Source organism: Diabrotica virgifera, chromosome 8 (assembly GCF_917563875.1).
Source record: "Diabrotica virgifera virgifera chromosome 8, PGI_DIABVI_V3a".
Lineage (NCBI taxonomy): Eukaryota > Metazoa > Arthropoda > Insecta > Coleoptera > Chrysomelidae > Diabrotica > Diabrotica virgifera.
In genome coordinates, this window is record NC_065450.1 from 173,175,096 (window position 1) to 173,197,655 (window position 22,560).

The 22,560-nt window shown below is 30.7% G+C and overlaps 1 protein-coding gene across 1 annotated transcript in view; it reads right to left on the minus strand.

Annotated features, from left to right (window-relative positions):
• LOC126889862 (cytochrome P450 6a2-like) overlaps nt 1-17,252 on the minus strand; it is a 29,025-nt gene extending 11,773 nt beyond the window's left edge. Inside the window, exons 1-3 of the mRNA XM_050658546.1 lie at nt 16,658-17,252; nt 6,881-7,294; nt 3,128-3,400 (exon numbers count right to left, since the gene is read on the minus strand). Of these exons, the coding sequence (XP_050514503.1) occupies nt 3,128-3,400; nt 6,881-7,294; nt 16,658-17,081 (1,111 nt within the window). The 5' untranslated portion in view covers nt 17,082-17,252. The remainder of the gene's footprint in view (nt 1-3,127; nt 3,401-6,880; nt 7,295-16,657) is intronic.
• Nucleotides 17,253-22,560: the final 5,308 nt, after the last annotated feature.

Below are 22,560 nucleotides of genomic sequence, written 5' to 3' on the forward strand. Positions count from 1 at the left end.
TTTAATCTTATGAATCATATCATAAAATAATCAAAATAACTGTGCCGTTTCATATTTAACTTCAAATATCTCGAAAACTAATGACTTTTTCGTTACCAATGAAGAGTATATTATTTACGTAGAAAGTATTGGAGAATCTAAAAACGGTACGAAAATAGTAATTCCTCCAATGGCGTAGAATTTGAGAAGGGTCAACCATTCACTATCCCCTGTTGTACGCCTCTGGTAGTAGCTAGAAACGTTTTCTTATCACAATTTAGTAGGCTGTATAGTAGTCGCACTTTCTGCCAAGTATGAAAAAGGTACGTTGAATAGTTTTAAAATGCTGAGCAAAAATAGTTTTTAAATTTTTAGATAAAACACCCTGTAACTCAGTAAGGGACCACATTTTATTTAAGTGTTTTAGGTTAAATCTTCGTATTTTGTGCTAAGGTTTGTCCAGTTACCATATGGACATTATTAATGAAACACCCTGTATTTAATTTTTAATATGTAACAAACATGTAATTAAATATATGACATCACTTTTTATTTCAATTCACAAACAAAATAGCAAGCACAAATTTGTTGGCTGTGTTCCGCCACTTTTCTCTCTACCCTCAAGAACTTGCCCATATACTTGTTAACCTATGCAACATTTTCCGTCTATCCAATCAAATCCCCATTAGCATAATTTGAGCAATAGATCATGTTATTGAAGACTATTGAAATAGCTCCTTGTAGCGGCATCATTTACTTTCCTTATAATCGTTGATCTGAAGATGCTCTGCATATTATAAAGAGCGAAACCGGTCGCCGGAAGTTAACAATAAATTATTGTCAGTACGTCTGTCTTTTAGTTCATGCAAAATGAACTCGCGTATGCAACCCATTCAACATCTGTAATAATTATTTATCAATTAATGTCTTTAATAAAATGATTGGTTTTATATTATTATTAACTTGAAATTTTGAAATATAAGTTTTATACAAAAATTTTAAACTCTTTCTTTTTGAATATGAATACCAATCTGTAGAAATGATTAAAATTACAATCCAAGGAATATTTACAACCTCCGTCAATTCATACTTTTTTAGTGATTCTATAAATCTATAACATATGCCACTTAACAACTCCGAAAAACACAGTTTGTTAGACTTTTTTATGGCTTTGGATTGATTGATACATTCAGCCACGATAGAGATAAATACTCTTTGCTACAATATTAAATATTATGTATGCGTGCGCCCATAATACAAAAAACTAAATTTATGACTATCACAACATGGAGATGAAAGGTTAATAATAGAGCAAACCCAAATAGAAAAAGTAGAGACATTACAAATATCGGGGAACCTGGGTTGATAACAAAAATGACCAAAGTAAAGAAATTAAAGTAATTGAAGACAATGCTTACAAACAAAGACCTTCAGTTGCTTCTCAGATTAAACGCTCTAAGATGGTACTTATTTTCTATATCACTACACGGAATGGAAGCTTGGACATTGAAGAGACAACACATAAGAATAATAGAAGCGTTCGAAATGTTGTGTTACAGAAGAAAATTGAAAATTCAGTGGGTTCAAAGGATTACCAATATTGAAGTGCTACGACATTTAAATAAGGAGTTAGATATTATGAAGAGCGTAAAAACAAGAAAACTGGAATATTTGGGTCACATTACCAGAGGAGAAAAATATGAGTTGCTGAGAATTATTATACAAGGAAGGATCCAAGGAAGAAGAAGCATAGGAAGAAGACGCATCTCCTGGCTGTGGAACCTTAGAGAATAAATAATTTAACTGTAGTGTTTGTAGTTCATTATAACTATTCAGAGCAGCAGCCAACAAATTGACCATAGCCATTACGATATCCAACCTCCGATAGGAGATGTATCAGACGGGCTTCCGACGGGGAAGATCGACACTGGATCAAATAATTACAGTCAAACAAATCTTGAGCAAATCATGGGAACACGATATTGATGTTTACAACGTGTTTGTAGACTTCAAACAGGCATACGACTCAGTCAAAAGGAACAAACTATACTATATATTGGCTGAATTGGCAATACAGCATAAGCTAATAAGACTCATTAAAGCCAGAATGGGTGAAACTCAGGCATGTGTACGAATACAAAACCACTGGAGAGACTTTTTCAAAATTTCGCAGGGACTAAAGCAGGGAGATGGGCTGGCCCCAACATTGTTTAACCTGGCACTGGAGTATGCGATTAGGCAAATGCAAACTGGACGAGGAAACCTATTGACCAACCGAACGGTTCAACTGGCCGCTTTTGCCGATTATATTAATATTATGAGTAGAACATCAACAGGAGCACAGGAAACATACGCAGAACACAAACAAAAATGCTAGGTCTGGAAATTAACACAGAAAAAACAAAAATATTGACTCAGACGAGAAAAAATATAGTCCCACAAAACATTATACATGAAGATGACATTGAAACGGTTGGAAAGTTTACATACCTGGGAGTAGAAATATATGCCGACGGATCAGAAGATGGAGAAATACGGAAGAGGATAACGCAGGCAAACAGAGCTTATTTTGCCCTCTCCCATATATTTCGGTCTAAAAGTGTTCACCGAAATACAAAGATGAGAATCGATAAAACTTTAATTCGACCAATAACATGCTATCTGGGTCCTGAAAGAAACATCCAAAAACAAACTCGACACATTCGAAAGGAAAGTACTGAGGAGAATACTAGGACCTGTGAGGAAAAACGGGATCTTCGGAAGTCGATACAACAACTAACTTTATCAACTTTATAAGGAAGCACCCCTGTCAGACATCATTAGAATACGAAGATTGCAATGGGCCGGACATGTGATAAGAATGGGAGAGGATAGGCTATCAAAAAGAGCACAGAATGCTTCAATGCAGGGAAAGAGACAGGTTGGAAAGCCTAGACAGATCTAGGAAGACAAAGTAAACAGCGACGCACAAGACCTTTTAGGAGTCCGTGTATGGAGAAGAGCAGCCACAGATAAGCAAGGGTGGAGGCAAAAAATAAAGGAGATCAAGGCTCAATTTGGGCTGTAGTGCCGTAGAAGAAGAAGAAGATAGGAGATGGAACTTTAGGAAGCAGATGAATGCGCACATAAACACACAGTGCATACTCACCCAAAATAGTTTGTTCCAAATATTCCATCTCTTTTAGAGCTTCGTAAGTCAATTCACCGTCGTGCTTTTCTAAAACGTCCAAGATTTCAGCTCTAAGTCTATCTTGAATATCTTGGTTTTGGGCCAATTCTACCAAGGCAAAGGTCATTGTGGTAGAGGAAGTTTCAAATCCAGCAAGGAAGAAGGTTAGAGAATGAGCGGTTACTTCTTCAATCGTGAGGAAAGGTTTGCCATGGGTAGATTTTTTCATTACTTCATCATCTGTTACAGTTCCTAAAAAAGAGCAAAACCATTAGGTTAGAACAATTAAAATTAAAATATTACCAAAGTGTTTCGTAGTAGTTTTTTAATAACAATAGTATATTAAGTATGGAGAACGGTAAGGGTTTTATACCGATCGAAGACAATTGTTTGGAGGAGGAGCGGAGCGACGACTCCAATTATAGTCTGAGATCGGTTACCCTTAACGTTCGACATGCTTATAACGTTTTTTGCACGATTGATACCATTATAAATTATAAAATTAAACATTTTCGTCATATTGACTAGTTTCATTCATTTAATGAAGATATATACTTTGGTTGTTAGGTAGTAACTAGGGTGCATAACAACAATGGAGAATTGAGTTTTTATTTAGTTGTCAATAATTTTAAGTACAATTTTGATTATTATAAATTAAAATATGAGCGAAAGTGAATTTGAAGAAATTGAACGGGCTTGGGAAGAAGGGTGTTCCGCAATTATTCCCGAAAAATCCAAAATCCGTTATCAAAATACCTACCAAAGTTTTAAAAAATGGTGCGAAGGCAAGAATTTAAGAATCGAAGAAAAGACTCTATTGGCATATTTCGTTCAAAGACATATGCAGTTGAAAGCTCCTGGAAGCCTCTGGGCAGAATATTCAATGATTAAATCCACCGTTTTTCTTTATGACGGCATTGATATTTCCAAGTTTTCAACTTTGATCGCGTATTTGAAGAGAAAAAATGTTGGATACTACTAATGTATGCGATTCTGCAGGAGTTTCTGTTAGAAGTGAAACCACAGCCCAAACAAGTGGGATTTCATTAAATAATTTAACAAGTTGTACCATAAGTTTCAATATTAATAAATAATTCGTTAGTTTTCTTTATTCTTTCAAAAAATAAATTAAAATTAAGAGATTTTTTAACTCGACGGTAAGTGAATTACTTACCGTCGAGTTGGAGTACTTACCGTCGAGTTGGATTACTTACCGTCGAGTTGCTAGTAAATGTCACCTACTGACGTAAAATCTGTCACGGCAAACAGTCAAAAATGATCAATATTGCAAAAAATTATATTATTGGTTATTTTTTAATAATTTTAATTTCCAGATATAGTGTGTAATATACAAGGTGTTACAAAAATACAGGTCATAAATTAAATCACATATTCTGGGAACAAAAATAGTTTGAATGAACCTAACTTACCTTAGTACTAATATGCACATTAAAAAAGTTACAGCCCTTTGAAATTACAAAATAAAAATCGATTTTTTCAAATATATCAAAAACTATTAGAGATTTTTTAACGAAAATGGACATGTGGCAATCTTATGGCAGGAACATCTTAAAGAAAAATTATAGTGAAATTTGTGCACCCCATAAAAATTTTATGGGGGTTTTGTTCCCTTAAACGCCCCCAAACTTTTGTGTACGTTCCAATTAAATTATTATTGTGGTACCATTAGTTAAATTCAATATTTTTGAAACTTTTCTGGCTCCTAGTATTTTTTCGATCAGGCAGTTTTTATCGGGTTGCTGCTTCTTTTTTAATATGTTTACATAAAAATTTTTTGGGGGTCTTGTTCCTTTAAACCCCCCAAATGTTTGTGTACGTTCCAATTAAACTATTACTGCGATACCATTAGCTAAACACAATGTTTTTAAAACTTTTTTGCCTCTTTGTATTTTTACGATAACGCACCTTTTATCGAGATGTGGCTTCTTTTTTAATATGGTTCAAAATATACCTAAAAATGTAAAATATAAATAAATTTTCATATTATTACTAAGTCTACATAATCGTACTTAACCCTATACAAATATGTGGTGGATTTGACAAATATTCAAAATATCTCGATAAAAACTCGACTTTTCGAAAAAGTACTAAGAGGCAAAAAAGTTTTTAAAACACTGTGTTTAATTAATGGTTCTACAATAATAATTAAATTGGAACGTACACAAAAGTTTGGGGGGTTTAAAGGAACAAAACCCCCATAATACTTTTATGGGGTGTCTAAAATTCACTATAATTTTTTCTTAAGATACTACTGCCATAAGAATATCACATGTCCATTTTCAATAAAATATCATAAATAGTTTTCGATATATTGGAAAAAATCGATTTTTATTTTGTAACTTCAAAGGGCTGTAACTTTTTTTATGTGCACATATGTACTAAGGTAAGTTAGATTCAATCGAACTATTTTTGGTCACAGAATATGTGATTAAATTTATGACCTGTATTTTTGTTACACCCTGTATACTGTGTAGTGAGATTTTTCATCACGTGTTTAGTTCTGTCCAACCTGTTTATTATTATTCTGGGAATAATCTTTTTGCATTTTTATACCGCTAATAATTTTAAGTATTTTGTTTCTATTACGAGGAAAACGAAAAGCCCTAGATACAAAGTTTACTACTTTTTAAACAATTAGAATAATTGAAATAAAAATATAATAAACAATATTTTAAATCCAAGACTTTTCGTTAATAAACTGCTTTCTGGCTGCATCCCATATCTCCGGATCTTACAATATATAATCACATAGAGACGACGAAATAGGAGAAAGCAAATAGAGGACACTTAGGCCACGCATTTACCTTCTCTTCTTCTAGGAAAAGGACCGAAAGACAGTTTCTAAATACTCACAAATTGAGTAAAAATGAAACAGATAAAAAAGGGTTCAAGGCAGGTTTTGTTTATATTCGATTCAGAGTTGGACCACCATCTCCATATAGTAACTATTTCAGCATCCTTATGCATCATCAGTGAAGATTATGCAGTCACAACTCTGAAGGGAATACAAACATTCTGCCTCTTTTAAAGCAAACCATCGCGATGCGATGAACCCGCCTTTTGAGACGCAAAACAGCGACATCTCTCGTATTACGAGGAAAACGAAAAGCCCTAGATATATTTTGTTTCTGTTTAATTACGAGTTTCCTAGATTTGACAACTGTCACATTTAGGAAAATGAACTATACTTAATAAACATTTAGTTCCGGATCTAATCTCAAATTGTCAAATTTGAGCAGGACGATACAAATCGGCAATTTTAAGCGCTTGAGTGTAATTCGGTGAGATTATTTCATGAATAAAACGTATTTACTCGTATAAATAATTTTGGCTAATATTTTACTGATATCATCGTCTGAATATTGGCTAAACTATGCTGTTCACTTGGAAAAGTTGAAAAACATAAATTATGATAAATGTCCCTGATTTTTTATTTACAAAAACTTAAATTTTTAAAAAATTCTATGAAAAAATTAATAGTATTAAAAACGTTCTTAAAATTAAAAAAACATTTTTAGAATATCAAACTATAGTAAGAATAAATACGAACATAATGCTCCAATTTGTTTCTCAAACTTGTTTCTAGTCGACAATAGTCACTCGAGTCCTGCGGGGTCTCGTGTCTATTGCCAAGCAACAAGTTTTCGAAAAATTGTCGCATTATTTTCAATTTATTCTCATTCTCTTGTGATACTAATGTTAAAGATTTACCTGTATTTTTAAGTTCTATTAACATCTGCAAAAAGTCCTTTCTGTAAATACCATTCTTTTCCCTGTACTCAATTGTACTCCTTACAAGATTCGAGAAAAATCTGTCAACATCTTCGTCAGTCTGTTTATAACTAAAAAGTGTTAGCATTTTATTTGAAAAGTACATTCGCATTAGTTGCTTATATCTTTGTCTAATGCCGAAGGCCTTTTGGGATTGAATTCTGAACTCATTGTCTGGTTCGATCATGCAGTGACAGTCAATACCAAAGGCTACCGATCCAATGATGTCAGTGGTAAATCTAGCCAGTAGCTCCTTGATGAAGACTGGTTCTTTCTTAGCTGCTTCTTGCGCTAATAATTTTTCAAAACCTTTTGATTGGGTGGCAAGGATATGAAACATCATCTTCATTTTACCTAAAAATTTAAAAGGGTGAATTTAAATAGAATATAACATTCTTTTTGAATAAACAAAGCAAATTTAAATATTTTTCAGAAAATATTTATATGGTATATGTATTAGTGTTCTGTGGATGTTATCATTTAAAATAAGCACTAAAATGGTCTATAAGATAGTGTAGTAATTAATAAATAATAACACTGTAGTGACGAAGCTTAATTGTCTCTTATAAAATATAGAAGATTTGAAATTATTGGCTTCCAACTGAAATCAGATTGTATCAGGTGCTGAAAACTGTAAAAGTATGCACTTGGGACCAGACAAAAAGTGGTTTTAATATACCTACCTGGTCAGAGGAAAAATTCGGCGTGGAAGTTTCGACATGTAAAATGACCAAAACATCGAGGATATGGGCAAGTATGACATAAAAAGTGTTATTCCAAGAACTAAGTGAAAAACACAAATTAATGATGAAAGTGTCACATATTTATTTAAAAGTACTTTCTTATAAAATACGAACTCATTCAGTTCAGAGTTAAATTATGTCCAACTCTTAATGTAATGTTCATGTTCATATTTGATTTTTTCTAAAGGCAACTAAGTTGTTCTTTTTGCGAATTAAAAGCAATAAGCTTAAAAGTTGAACCAATTTGGAAATAATTAATTGCAAAAATATCTACACAACTACAAGTATCAGGATTGCACAAAGTGCAAGCGAAAAAAAAATTGTAAGTGAATAACTATACTACTTATTTTAATACTTCTTCACTACTAAATTTTGAATTATCTAAAACTATTAACTATCTGAAAGTGAAGGAGTAATAATTAACGGAGGAACTATTAACAACTTAAGGTAATAACCATCATTACGGCAAGCTCTACTGAACAACTCCAATTAAGTATACTCTGGGCTAATTAGCAAAATACAAGGAAAAGTTATTTACCAGCAATCTTATTGCTGGAATGGAATCTTATGATTCTATATATTAATAATATTAGGTATGCAGAGTCCGCAGATAGTGTGCTACTTTTTTTATAAACAAAATGGCGCCCCCAAATCTTGTTTTTTTTTAATTATTGCTCTATAACTCCAAACATTTTAAGTTTACACCAAAAATACCCAAATAAAAATTCACCGTAAATAAATTCTACATATAGACATGTTTTCCCGATTTATTTCGACGAAAATTTTCTTCAGAAAATGAGGGTTTTCCAACAAAATTTTTGATTTGCAACTAAAATTTTAGGTAAGTAATTATTTATCGATAATTAAATAACTTAAAACCCCTATAAAATCCCTATCCATATAGATTATATTTCCAGAAGCCGATGGAAATTGAATAAACAGTTTAGCAACAATTAAATTGTTAATTAAAATTTTTAAATATTCATGATATATAAGAATAATTATCATTTTTCTATAAAAAGGCTCTATACCTATCAAATTCACTTTACAAAATTGAAATTGGACTATTTATGCGGTCACAGCAATATTTTAAATTTATAAACAATTTTTTGGCTTAAAATCAAATAGAATATCTGGGTAACTATTAAATTAGATTAAATTATGAAAACGGTGTTAGAAAGAACTCGACAGGATGCTTCTTTTCAAAGAAAAACCGTTTAATTGCGATGACTAATTCCTGACATACAACCCGTCAAAGTTGACCGCCAAGTATGGCAAATGTATAAACAATAGGATGGTAATTTTTGAACTATCACCTTTTTATTTTAGTTCTATTTCTCAACACAAATTTTCATTTCTTTAAAAGACTCATTACATATTTTATAATAATAAAAACCATCGATATTACGAGTGAAAAATGTAAAAAATAACAAAATTCCAATCAAAAATTAGGTGGAGAAAATGGAATTTTAAAGTTAAAAAATGCATTTTCTCGGCTTCCGATGGAGCAATTTTCTTATTTTTTTTTGTTCCCAAGTAACTTGAGTAGAGCCACGTAAATAATGCATTATTAGATGTCAGAGTTGCATTTGTTTTGTAAGAATAAATTAATATATTTATTATGGCAAAATTTTTTAATTTGGTTAAACAAATATTTTTTAAATAATTATATAGCTTTCAAATGAGAATATTTATATTTTAAACGTTAAAAGGTACACTTGTGGTAAGTTTATCCAAAAAAAGTCTACAACTGGAAAAAATATGTAGTTTTATTTTGATATAAATAAATTTATTATTATAACCAAACAAAAGCAACTCTGACATTTAATAATGTGTTAGTTAGATGACTCTACTCGAGTTAATTAGGAACAAAAAAAAATTAAGAAAATTACTCCATCGAAAGCCGAGAAAATGCTATTTTTACCGTATACCGATTTTGAACTCTTAGATTCCATTTTTTCCAACCTAATTTTTGATTGGAATTTTGTAATTTTTGGCATTTTTCACTCGTAATGTCGACAGTTTTTATTATTATAATATATTTTATTAGTCTTTTGTAGATATGAAAGTTAGTGTGGAGAAAGACGACTGATATAAAAAGGTGATGGTTGAAAAATTATGATCCTATTCTTTATATCTTTGTCGTACTTGCCGGTCAAATTTGATGGATTGTATCTCAGGAACCACTCATTGCACATTTTTTCTTTGATAACAAGCATCCTGTGGAGTTGTTTCCAATACCGTTTTCATAATTTAATTTAATTTATTAGTTGCCGAGATATTCTATTTGTTTATAACCAAAAACATTGTTTATAATTTTAAAATATTCCTGTTGCGGCTTGAATAATCCAATTTTAATTCCGTAAAGTATATTAGATATGTATACAATGTATAGAGCTATTTTATACTAAAATTATAGTTATTCTTAGGTATCGTAATTATTATGGTTATTATAGCGACCGTAAATTTTTAATTAAAAATTTAATATAATTGTTGCTAAACTGTTCATTCAATTTCCATCGGCTTCTGGAAATATAATCTGCATCAATAGGGCTTTTATATTACCAAAGTATTTAATTATCGATTAAATAATTATTTACCTAAAATTTTAGTTGACAATTTGAGATTTTGTTGGAAAACCCCGCATTTTCCGAAGAAAATTTTCGTCAAAGTTAATCGGAAAAACATGTCTGTATGTAGAATTTAATTATGGTGAATTTTTATTTCAGTATTTTGGTGTACAGTCAAAATCTTTGGAGTTATAGAGCAATTATTGAAATAAACAGGATTTGGAGGCGCCATTTTGTTTATAAAATAAGTAGCACACTATCTGCGGACTTTGCATACCTATATTATTAATATATAGAACTATAAGATTCCATTCCAGCAATAAAATTGCTGTTAAATAACTTTTCTCAAAAATGGCCTATTCTCCGATAATCTGCCCAGACTACTACTACTAAACAATACAAACACTTTCTGTGAAAATATGGACTAAAAATGAATATAAAAAGGACTAGGTATACGAAGAATATAACGAAGAAAATAAAAGTTAAACAAAAATATATTTGGGAGGGAGATGTGTCAATAGAAATAGTTGATAAACATAAATACCTGGGAAACAGTATTTCAGAAAATAAAGATCAAACAACAGAAATAAGGACCAGGATAAAAATAGCAAGAAATGATTTTGTAAAAATAAAAACAATTATCTGCAATAAAGACCTTTATTAAACGCTTTTTTTTACTTCAATAGTTTGCATAAAATCTTTAGACGTTAATTTGACTGACTTTTCTCCAATGCAAATTAATGAAAATTTGCAGATATATATGCATTCGCGGGAACAATACACGAATAGTCAATAAAAAAATTTATGTTTATTAATTGTATAAATAAAAAAAAACGATTTTATTAGAAATGCTTAAATTCTCTTGTTTTTTACAATGTAGAAACTTGAAACTTTTACGGAGTGTAGCTAATGATATGAACTATACATAATTTCACTTTCTACGTTAATTGTTTACGTTATGCTTCATAAATAAACAATAAAGTTTCAAATTTTTTGCCAATTCCGACTACTTTTCATGTTTGTACAGCTGGTTCCAAAAAAAAACTGATACGACTCTTAAAGCGTATTTTGTATAAAATTGAGCAGTGTATTTTGAAGCATAAATAATTATTATTTACATTCTGTCACTGTCACTGCCAAATCTTAAAATTTGTCACATAACTTATTCCGTTCAACGTTAAAAAATTGCTGTTTGTTTGTTTATTTTATTATTTGTCTGTCATAATAAATATAATATAATGTCAGATCAATCATACACTGCTCAAAATGATCAAATCTTACTAAGAGTCGTATCAGTTTTTTTAGGAACCAGCTGTACATCATATTATGATATTATGTTTTATACATATTTTAATAAACATAACGATATATTTTAATGTTTAAAGTGTAAGACTAAAAAATAAAAAAGTATGAAAAAATATTTTTAAGAAACGCTTTTCTTTAGTTACGAGTGACTAAAATTAAACATATTATAAAAAAAATCAACCAAAAAGCAAAAAATAAAAAATTGAAAAAATCTAACACATTCGCTAAAGAAAAGCGTGGTGCGAAAACCGTTTATTCGATGAAGACGCGCCACGCTTTTCTTTGACAAATGTGTTAGTTTTTTTCACTTTTTTTTTTGTTTTGCTTTTTAGTTGATTTTTTTATAATCTGTTCAATTTAAGTAACTCGTAACTAAAGAAAGGCGTTTCTTAAAAAAATTTTTTTATATTTTTTTTATTAGAACTGAGTGTAAGATCTCTTAAATATTACTAGACCAGGGCTCATCGGTAAAAATATTAGTACATTTGGACGTTGAGAGGCGACTCAAATTTTCTTGCATAAATTGCTTGAAAATAACTCAAATAATAATATTTGATTTATCCTCCCTCTCAAAAAGGTCTGGAACATTGTTTAAATAATCAAAATGTCAAGAAATGAAGGAAAAATTCTATTTTTTTCTTCGTATTTTGATTATAGCTTTAAAAGTGTTCATTTCCGAGAAAAGTTGTACCAACATAAAAGTTGCATAATTAAATTTCCTATAATATAGAATTAGTAAAAAATGTAAAAAATAGTCACCCTTGTTGCAAATAGCAATAATTGCGAAAAAACCATACAAAAACAAGTATTCGCATTTTATATTTTTCAACCATTTATGCTACACTTAGGACCTTCATATTTCACCCAGAAAAACTTTATGATACAGTAATATAATACTATAAATTTCATTAAGATCGATTCAATAGATTTTGCAAAATGAATTTTGCAATCCAGCTTTCGCAAAAAAAATTCATTTTTTCAAAATGTTACAGGACTGAAAATAAAGGAGATAGCAAGTTGAATTTTTTTGCTTATAGAAGTGTACTGTACCTTTTATTTGCAATTTGCAAAACTAAAATCGATTAACTACCACGGCGTCAGGAATTTTTTTAAATAAACATTAATATTATTGGTGTTACGCGCAGGACAGCGGATAGTTTGCTCTGATTGGGCATTCCAATGACCTTTGATAATGATTGATACATTTTAATTTTTATTACATTTCTATATAAATAAATAAATATGTTTATTGCAAAATAAAAACACATACTCTTTTGAAATAACACTTTTTAGCAAAAATTTTCTTTTTTCATATATTTTAGGGTCATTCTATTTCAAATCACTCAATTTTGGAGCAAAAAAAATTTTGGACCTCCGATTTGTCTGAAAATTGGTATATAGCTTCTGCTGGACGTACAAATAAGATATTTAAAGTCAAAAAATCTTCTTCTTCTTCTTTTTTTCTCAAAATGTTATTTTATGCAATTTTACAGTGATTTGGTGTTTATTTATACAAATTTGCATTTTCTATGGTAAAGTATCAATGAAAAACATAATATTTTAATAGAAAGGACTCAAAAATGTCATTATATGGCATTATAACAAGTTACTTTGATTCAAAACAAGCTTTTGATCAAATTTTATAGTGTAGAAAACGTTAAAATACCGTTTTTTACATTTTTCTCCATTCCCAAAATACGTCATAATCGATTTGGCTGAAAATTTGCCCACAGATAGACAAAACATAGGACTTTAAGTGGTGAGAAGAATTTGAATTATATTACAATACCAAAAAAGTTACATGCAATATTATAGTCAAAAATATAGGCGTCTACTGTAAGTAAAATTAACTCGAAAATATCGACCTCACGAAAAAAATTGTTAAAAAGAAATTGTAATAATTGTAAATACGATAAATCCTTCTAACCACTTAAAGTTCTGTCTTTTGGATATCTGTGGGCAAATTTTCAGCCAAATCGATGATGATGTATTTTGGGAATGGAGGAAAATGTAAAAACGGTATTTTAACGTTTTTTACACTATAAAATTTGATCAAAAACTTGTTTTGATTCAAAATAACTTGTTATAATGCCATATAATGACATTTTTGAGTCCTTTCTATTAAAACATTATGTTTTTCATTGATATTTTACGACAGAAAATGCAAATTTGTTTAAATAAACACCAAATCACTGTAAGCCCGGCCGCACATCAAAGAAACATGAAACGTAAATTACGTTTCATGGAAATAAACCACTGCTAAACAAATATATATCCGGCCATTTATGAGACTCTCCGAAAATAAAAATGTGTCATGAGCATGAATCACACTCGTTTCATTAGTAGGCGGACTTTGAGATGTTTTTAGCAGTGTTTTCTTTTCATAAAACATGTTTTTCGTTTCATGTTTCATGTTTTTCGTTTCATGTTTCTTTGGTGTGCGGCTTGGCTAAAATCGCATAAAATAACATTTTGAGACAAAAAGAAGAAGAAGATTTTTTGAATTTAAATATTTTATTTTTACGTCCCGCAGAAGCTATATACCAATTTTCAGACAAATCGGAGGTCCAAAATTTTTTGCCTGAGTGATTTGACATGGAATGTACCTTTAACTTAGAGAATAAAAGTTTATTATTTCTAAACATATTGTAATTGTTTAAACAATATTTCACAAACAATAATGAAATTAGTTTGATTTTTGTGGAATTAAAATATTAAAATACAACAAAATATAGAGTAAGGAAATAATATATTAGATAAAGATTGGAAGAAATTTTGGTGGAAATCAACTTGTGTGAATCGAACACCGCTGTCCTGCGTGTAGCACCAAAAATTATTGTTTATTTAAAAAATTTCCTGACGCCGTGGTAATTAATCGATTTTAATTTTGCAAAATGAAAATAAAAGGTACGGTACACTTCTATAAGCAAAAAAAATGAACTTGCTATCTGCTTTATTTTCAGTCCTGTAACATTTTAAAAAAATGAATTTTTTTGCGAAAGCTGGATTGCAAAATTTATTTTGCAAAATCTATTAATGAACTATTAAACTGATCTTAATAAAATTTACAGTGTTGTTTTACTATATCATAAAGTTTTTCTGGGTAAAATATGAAGGTCCTAAGTATAGCATGAATGGTTGAATAACGTAAAATGCGAATACAGTGGAACCTCGATAAGTCGGCCCCCGATAACCCGGAAGTCCGGCTAACCCGGATCGATTTTCATCAGGCAAAACAAACATTTTTTCACTTGACCGAGTTTTTAACCAAGAAATTAAAATACTGTATACAACTGTACTTAATTTATATGTACTGTGCATATTATGTATTTCATGTTTTTGCAATTATAATGTGTATTTGTTTATTATTTATATGTATTTTATTAATTTTTGCCATATTCTCCGACTAACCCGAATTTTCAATAACCCGGATCGGCCGCGGTCCCGATTAATCCGACTTATCGAGGTTCCACTGTAATTGTTTTTATATCGTTTTTTTTCGCAAAAATTGCTGTTTTTCAACAAGGGTGACTATTTTTAAATTCTTAACCAATTCTGTATTATAGGAAATTTAATTACACAATTTTTATGTCAGTACAACTTTTCTCAGAAATGAACAGTTTTAAAGTTATAATCAAAAAACCAATAAAAAAATCAATTTTTCCTTCATATCTTGATATTTTGATTATTTAAACAATGTTCCGGACCATTTTGAGTGGGAGGATGACTCAAATATTATTATTTTTAGTTATTTTCAAGCAATTTCTGCAAAAAAATTTGAGTCACCTCTCAACGTCCATCTCAAAACAGATGCGCCCTGGACTATACTTGTTTTCGATACTACAATCTGGACTTGAAAGCTGGGCAGTACAGTCATTTGAAATGTGGTGTTAAAGGATGCTTATAATAGCATGGAAACAGAAGAAAACAAACACAGAAATATTGCGAGAAATGAGCAGAGAATATCAAATAATAAACCTAATAACAATAAGAAAGTTGCAATATTTGGGACGCGTAATGAGGGGACAGGAATATGAAACGCTAAGATTGATAACAAAGGAACAGATAAGAGGGGGCAAGAGTATAGGAAGAAGGAGAGTGTCCTGGTTTAAAAATTTTGGGGACTGGTTTAAATCCAGTTCAATGAAACTCTGCAGGGCAACTATAGATAGAATAAAGATAGTGATGATGATATCCAACATCCCATTTTGAGACAACACTTAAATAAGAAGACTGTAGTCTTAAAATTTTGAAATACCTAAGAATAAACTCAGATTTTTAGCTTATATACCAAGATCAGATATATAAACTGTCATTGGTAAAATTGTAGGCTCATCACAAACATAGAAAGTCAACAAGTAATAGTATATTGTGTAACAAGTGCAGAAAGGTACTAGTTTCTCACGAGTTTGAAAGGTGGCGGTACGAGCGCAAGCGAGCTCCGCAATTCAAACGAGTGAGAAATTACCTTTCTGTACGTGCTACACACTATACTTTTTCTACAACCACATATTTTGCTAAAACTAAAAATCATAATTTCCAATCTAAGATTTATTATAACAAAAAATTATAAATTTTAAACTATGTTTAATTAATAATAATCATAAATAATGTCACATTTGACGTTATATTTATGCAGTCACGGATTTCCACCAAACCTACTTCATTCTACGTATCTTGCTATGGTTGCTAAATTCTTATTGATTAATTGATAATCATACAATATTTATAAAGAATAAAATTGTAAAATAAAACAGTTGTAACATCCATAATTTAATTTATATTCGATAATTAAGTATAATAATAATTGTCATACAGGTTATATTTGTCTACACTTTAACCACAGATGTAAACAGAATATACTTATAACGTTATTCAAAATGAAGTAGTCTACTGTGCAGAAAAGAACTTTCCGGCAAAGAAACGTCACTTTTCTGCACAGAAACGTCACTTTTCTGCACACTAATGTCATATATCTTATACTGTGAGAAAATATCAACTTTGTTAACATAAAACTGTGCAGAAAAGTCCATTTTAAATAGTGGTTGTAGAAAAAAATAAAATAATTCTGTGTAAGTAGCGAGTATTTAAATAAATACCTGACGTAAAAGTAGGGGTTAGCTTGGCTCTATGGTTCCTCCAGTTTTCTCCTTCCAACATAAACAGGCCTCCACTAATAGGATCCACCTTGGTATTAATGTACAAACCATGGTCAGTGAAATGTCCAAAGTCCTTTGACATTATAGTCTTTATTAATTCCAAATCTACGGGTATCCAAGTAGGTTGTGTTAGCTGGTAGAGTCCTCCATATTTCAATCCTTTCTTCTTTACGTCTGAGTAGAATTTCTTGTAGAAATCAAAGTTTGATATTTTACCCTTTCGTACATCTTGGAAGCTGCCGTTCGGAAAGACTGGTTCTACGGTATATACGCCTCTTCTTTGCCAGTACCCATACACCCATTTTACGTATAGATAAGCAACAATGGGTAGGGCAAGTAAAAAATAAACAAAATATAATAACATCGTGATAATATGATTTTTAACTTTAAGTTTTAGTTAAAATAGTATATTATATATACTAAATAATACTTTTGATATCATCTTATCACACACTTGAACAAATTTTCGAATTGTTTTGAGATAACGACATAGTATAGCAAATAATACCTACCTATGCATGATAGGTAACCTTAGCAAACTATTTATATATATACACACAAATATTTTATATACATATTGACTGCAATTTACTCTCAACACGTTCCAGTTCAGTCACTCAGTTAAAAACGAGATGTATTAAAAATATATTAGCTGTTAGGAGAAGAATATTTTAATTTCATGGGATTAGTTTCCCTTATCTGGAAAATAAAAATATAAGCTAACAATCCCAATAATAGTATGATAAGATTGATCCAAAAGATGGCATAACCCAGACATCCAAAGTGACAGTTCTCCTCCAACACCAAATTGTTCTATATAGTCCACATAATCTTCAGAAAAAAGTCACACCATTTTGAGCGTCGGGTTTGGGGGGGAGAGGGGGGAGAAAACGGTAAATTCGTAGTTTTTTGCGTTTTTCGTCAATATTTACAAAACTATACGATTTAGCATAAACAACCTTCTATACAAAAATGTTCTACATTAAATTTAAAATAAAAAAGGTCCAATGCATAATCCTTCTAAAATGAACGGTTCCAAAGTTACAGAGGTAGTATAGTATAATTGGTGCAAAAAAAGGCCTAACCAAGACATCAAAAATAAAAGTTTTCCTCCAACACCAAATTGTTCTATATGGTCCACATATGGTTCAGAAAAAAGTTACTCCATTTTGAGCGGGTTTGGGGGGGGGAGTCGGTAAATTAGTAGTTTTTTTAAGTTTTTCGTCAATATTTCTAAAACTATGCTTTAGCGTAAACAATATGCTATACAAAAATGTTCTACATAAAATTTAAAACAAAAAAGGTCCTATACATAATCGTCATAAAATCAACGGTTCCAGAGTTACGGAGGGTGAAAAGTGGAGGATTTCGATACTTTTTATATTTTTTGGGCAATTGATGATGATTTTGGGTGGTGAGGTTGACGTTTCTTCAAGGGCTTATCACTACCCACATAACAATGATGTTCGCATCATGTTCTAAGCATATCCTACCAACATTCGTCGAAGTATATCCTTTTTAGTATATGCATAGTACAAGCATAGCATGTACCATAAAAAACATTCTAAATTTCATGTTCTTTGCATGTGCTTCGAAGAATATTCTTGCACCGAATATACTGAGCACATTCGTGTACGTAGTATCTCGGAATGTTCGTAAAAGTTTATTCTTAGAATATACCTTAATCGAATATTCTTAGTATATGCGTAAGTATATGCAAAAGTATATGCTTAACACATACTTGTATATACTTTTAAAATATCTTAAAAAGAATATACTGTATGTATGTACCTATAGGAAGAAGAATAATGTTAGCCTATAGATTATCAACTTCGCGTTAAGAATAATTAATAAAATTTAGGTATTTTGGTAGGTACTACTGAACTATCTAATTCATCATTTTTTTAAACCGTTTTAATTGTATGGTAAAAAAGTTTAAAACTTAATTCTATTGAAGAAAAATGAGAAATTCTCGTTTCGTTTTCAATTGAAATGAATACACCATTTTGATTTGAGTTTATACCATAAAAATATTTTTACCTATAATTTTCGGGAATCCGGAAACGGCCATTCATTGTCATTCTGACCCTTGCATTGCATATTTTATACCTGCACAAGGGAAGGGGGTAGGTAACAAAAAGGCAAAATATGAAAATAGTTTCCAGTACAGTGAAGGCATTTATGTCTACGCTGTGAGGAAGAAGTGACTGTATTTGTAGCTACAAGGACTAAAACACTTTAAGAACATAAAAAGCAGCTTGAAAATAATAAATTCATATTGGTACTTCAATATTTCCTAAATACCTAGTAAGTAAAAGTATGTATAATGTATATAGATACCTATAAATTTTAGTAATTTACATACATATTATATTTAATATTTGGCTATTATATAATTATATAAGCAGCATTTTTATTTTGATGTGCACATAATAACTAAATATATTACTTATATTTTATATATAGGCTACTTACCCATATAATATTTATTATACATAGGTACCTATATAACTAACTGAAGTTTATATATTTTATACTTACTTTTTACGTAATATTGTAGAATGTAATAATACATTCTCATATGCAATTAGAATATGTAAATAATAAATAATATATTATTAGTAGAACCTAGGATGAGATTGGGTGATGTTGAAAACATACTTCTGAGAAATATAGCACATCCTTGGAATATTCTTCCCATATACTAAAAATATGTGCGATAGTACATTTTAAGTATATACATAGAAGGTATATAGCACTTCCTTGGAATATTCTTCCCATATACTAAAAATATGTGCCCTAGTACATTCTAAGTATGTAACTAGAAGGTATATAGCATTTCCTTGGAATATTCTTCCCATATACTAAAAATATGTGCGATAGTACATTCTAAGTATATAAATAGAAGGTTTATAGCACCTACTTAGAATCTTCTAAAAAGTATGTTCTTGGTATATACTGAAAAGAAGTGCGGTAGTACATTCTAAGTATATACATAGAACGTTTAAGTACTGTAATGTAGTATATACTCAGTATATGCTCTGCACATTCGCAATGGTAATTACGCATATTCTAAGTATATACTTTTTCTGAAAAGTATGTTCTATGAATCTACTAAGAACATGAAATTGTTATGTGGGTAACATACCATCGGCCACTGAAATAGTAAATTTGATTTTTAAAACGCAATCCTGTTAAAGAAAATCAGTAGGAAATTGTCCAAAAAATGTAAAAAGTATCGAAAACATCCACCTTTCACCCTCCGTCGCTCTGGAACCATTGATTTTATAACAATTATGTATCCAACCTTTTTTGTTTTAAATTTTATGTAGAACATTATTGTATAGAAAATTGTTTCCGCTAATGCATAGTTTTAGAGATATTGACGAAAAACATAAGAAAACTACTAATTTAAAGATTTCTCCCACACCTCCCCCCCCCCCCCAAACTGGACGCTCAAAATGGTGTAACTTTTTACTGAACAATATGTGGACCATATAGAACAAGTTGGTGTTGGAGGAAAACTTTTACTTTGGATGTTTAGGTTAGGCCTTTTTTTGGACCAATTATACTATACTACCTCCGTAACTTTGAAACCGTTCTTTTAGAGGGATTATGCATAGAGCAATTTTTATTTCAAATTTAATGTAGAACATTTTTTATGGAAGGTTGTTTATGCTAAATCGTATAGTTTTAGAAATATTTACGAAAAACGTAAAAAACTACGAATTTACCGATTTCTTCCCCCTCTCCCCCCCAAACCCGACGCTCAAAATGGTGTGACTTTTTTCTGAACATTATGTGGACCATATAGAACAATTTGGTGTTGGAGGATAACTTTCACTTTGGATGTCTGGGTTTGGGTCTAGTTATACCATACTATAATAACTCTTGGATATGTACAGAAACAAATGGAAACAAACTCAGCAGCGTAAACGAACAATGAATATATTATGATGTTGGAATCTACAAGGTATAAACAATAAATACCAAGAACATTTTACTGAACTGAAACAATGATTTACATAGCAGTATTTACTTAAATAGAATAGAAATATGCTTTATTGTCATGAAAAATTTAACAATTTTATAGACAAAGCTTACACGAATAAGAAATAAAGAAAAGGGAAGCGAAATAATAGAATAATAATATGTTCATTATTATAGCGTAGTAAATAAAGACCAAAGAACAAAATGGAGAACTTATGTAGCAATTAGGAAAAATATCGTTGTAATTACGTTATTTATCGTTAGAATTACATCGTTAGAATTACAAAGATTACTTACAAACATGCATATTGCTTGCAACATTTATGGCATAAACATCAATATCAAAAAAAAACAAGTACATGTTTATTTTGCCGCATATAGATAATTTCGACTGATTTATTAGAAGACCTATGTACGTAATTCTGCAAATCATAATGCAGAGAAAAATAAAAAGCAAATGTCGTTAAAACAGAAGAAAGACATCCTGTGTTAAGAACTTGTTAAACAGATAGAGTAAGAAAAGAGCAAATAAGATTGAGACATGGACTAGAGTTGATAAACATATAGGTCAAGCAAATAAACATATAGGGAAAATAAAGAGCAGAAGGGTACAGGGATTAGGAGACACTCGTGCATTCAAAACTTGCAGTAATGATTTGGATTGTCATCTGCACAACTATTTAGCTCTGCCGCAAACAAAGTCAGAATAGCCTTGTTATTTGCCAATTTTAGAATCGGACAAGACACATAAAGAAGAGAAGAAGGTCAAACTGGTAAAGAGGTTTATGTCACCAATTTTGATAAGTGTGAAAAATTAATTATTAAATTCAGATAAGCATTTTCGGCACAGCATATGCCATCATCAGAGCTTCGCCTTGTAGGTCATAAATGCCTCAAAGAAGAGTTTTTGTTGAAACACAACATATCAAAAGTTTTAAATTATGTACTAGCTACAGGGCTCAGCTTCTAATCTAGGTTTAAAACCGTTTCATATATTAAAATTTCACATCTGATATGATTAAACTACAACATGGCTACCACATGGTAACGTGAACAGCTGTTCAACTCAATAAACCTATAGACAAAAAGAAGAAAAATAGAATGGGGTTAACATATAAAAAGAATGACAGAAAACAGAACAGTAATAATAGCAAGAGACAGATCGACAATCGATAGAAGAGCAATAGGACTCCATAGAAAAAGCTGGTACAATAACATGAGTTAAACCAAAAAAACGAAATAAAATATCCATAAGCCTGTCAATAAAGCAGGAAAAAGAGGCAGAAGAAATAACTTCCATTCCACCGTTTATAGACTACTTGAAGAGAGAGATAGATTTAATTTTTATTAACTTTACTTTTACTTAATCAGTAGACCCATTTGTACCTTTCGGTGTTAGGCCATTTATAATACAATTCATTAAATTACAATAATTTACAATCTTCTGAATTGTCCCAGTTCTTAACGAACTTTTTCCATTTCTTCCTATTGGATGCTATCTGTGTTGCTTCCTGCCAAGTCTTACCCTTACTCTGCAGTATCTGCGAAATGTCACTGTTCCATTCTTTAATGGGTCTTCCTCTTCTATTCTTACCTATTGGTTTGGCGTCCCACACTCTTTTCACTTGTCTATTATTGTCCATCCGGGTTAGATGTCCGAACCATGCCAATTTTTTCTCCTTGATTGAGTCGAGTATCGCTTTGATTTTGAGTCTTTCTCTTATTTCTTCATTTCTGATTCTATCAGTTCTTTTTACTCCGATTGTTCTTCTGAGGTATTTCATCTCTGCTGCCTGTATTCTGCTCTGATGTCTTTTGTTTAATATCCAATTTTCTGCTCCACATGTCACCGT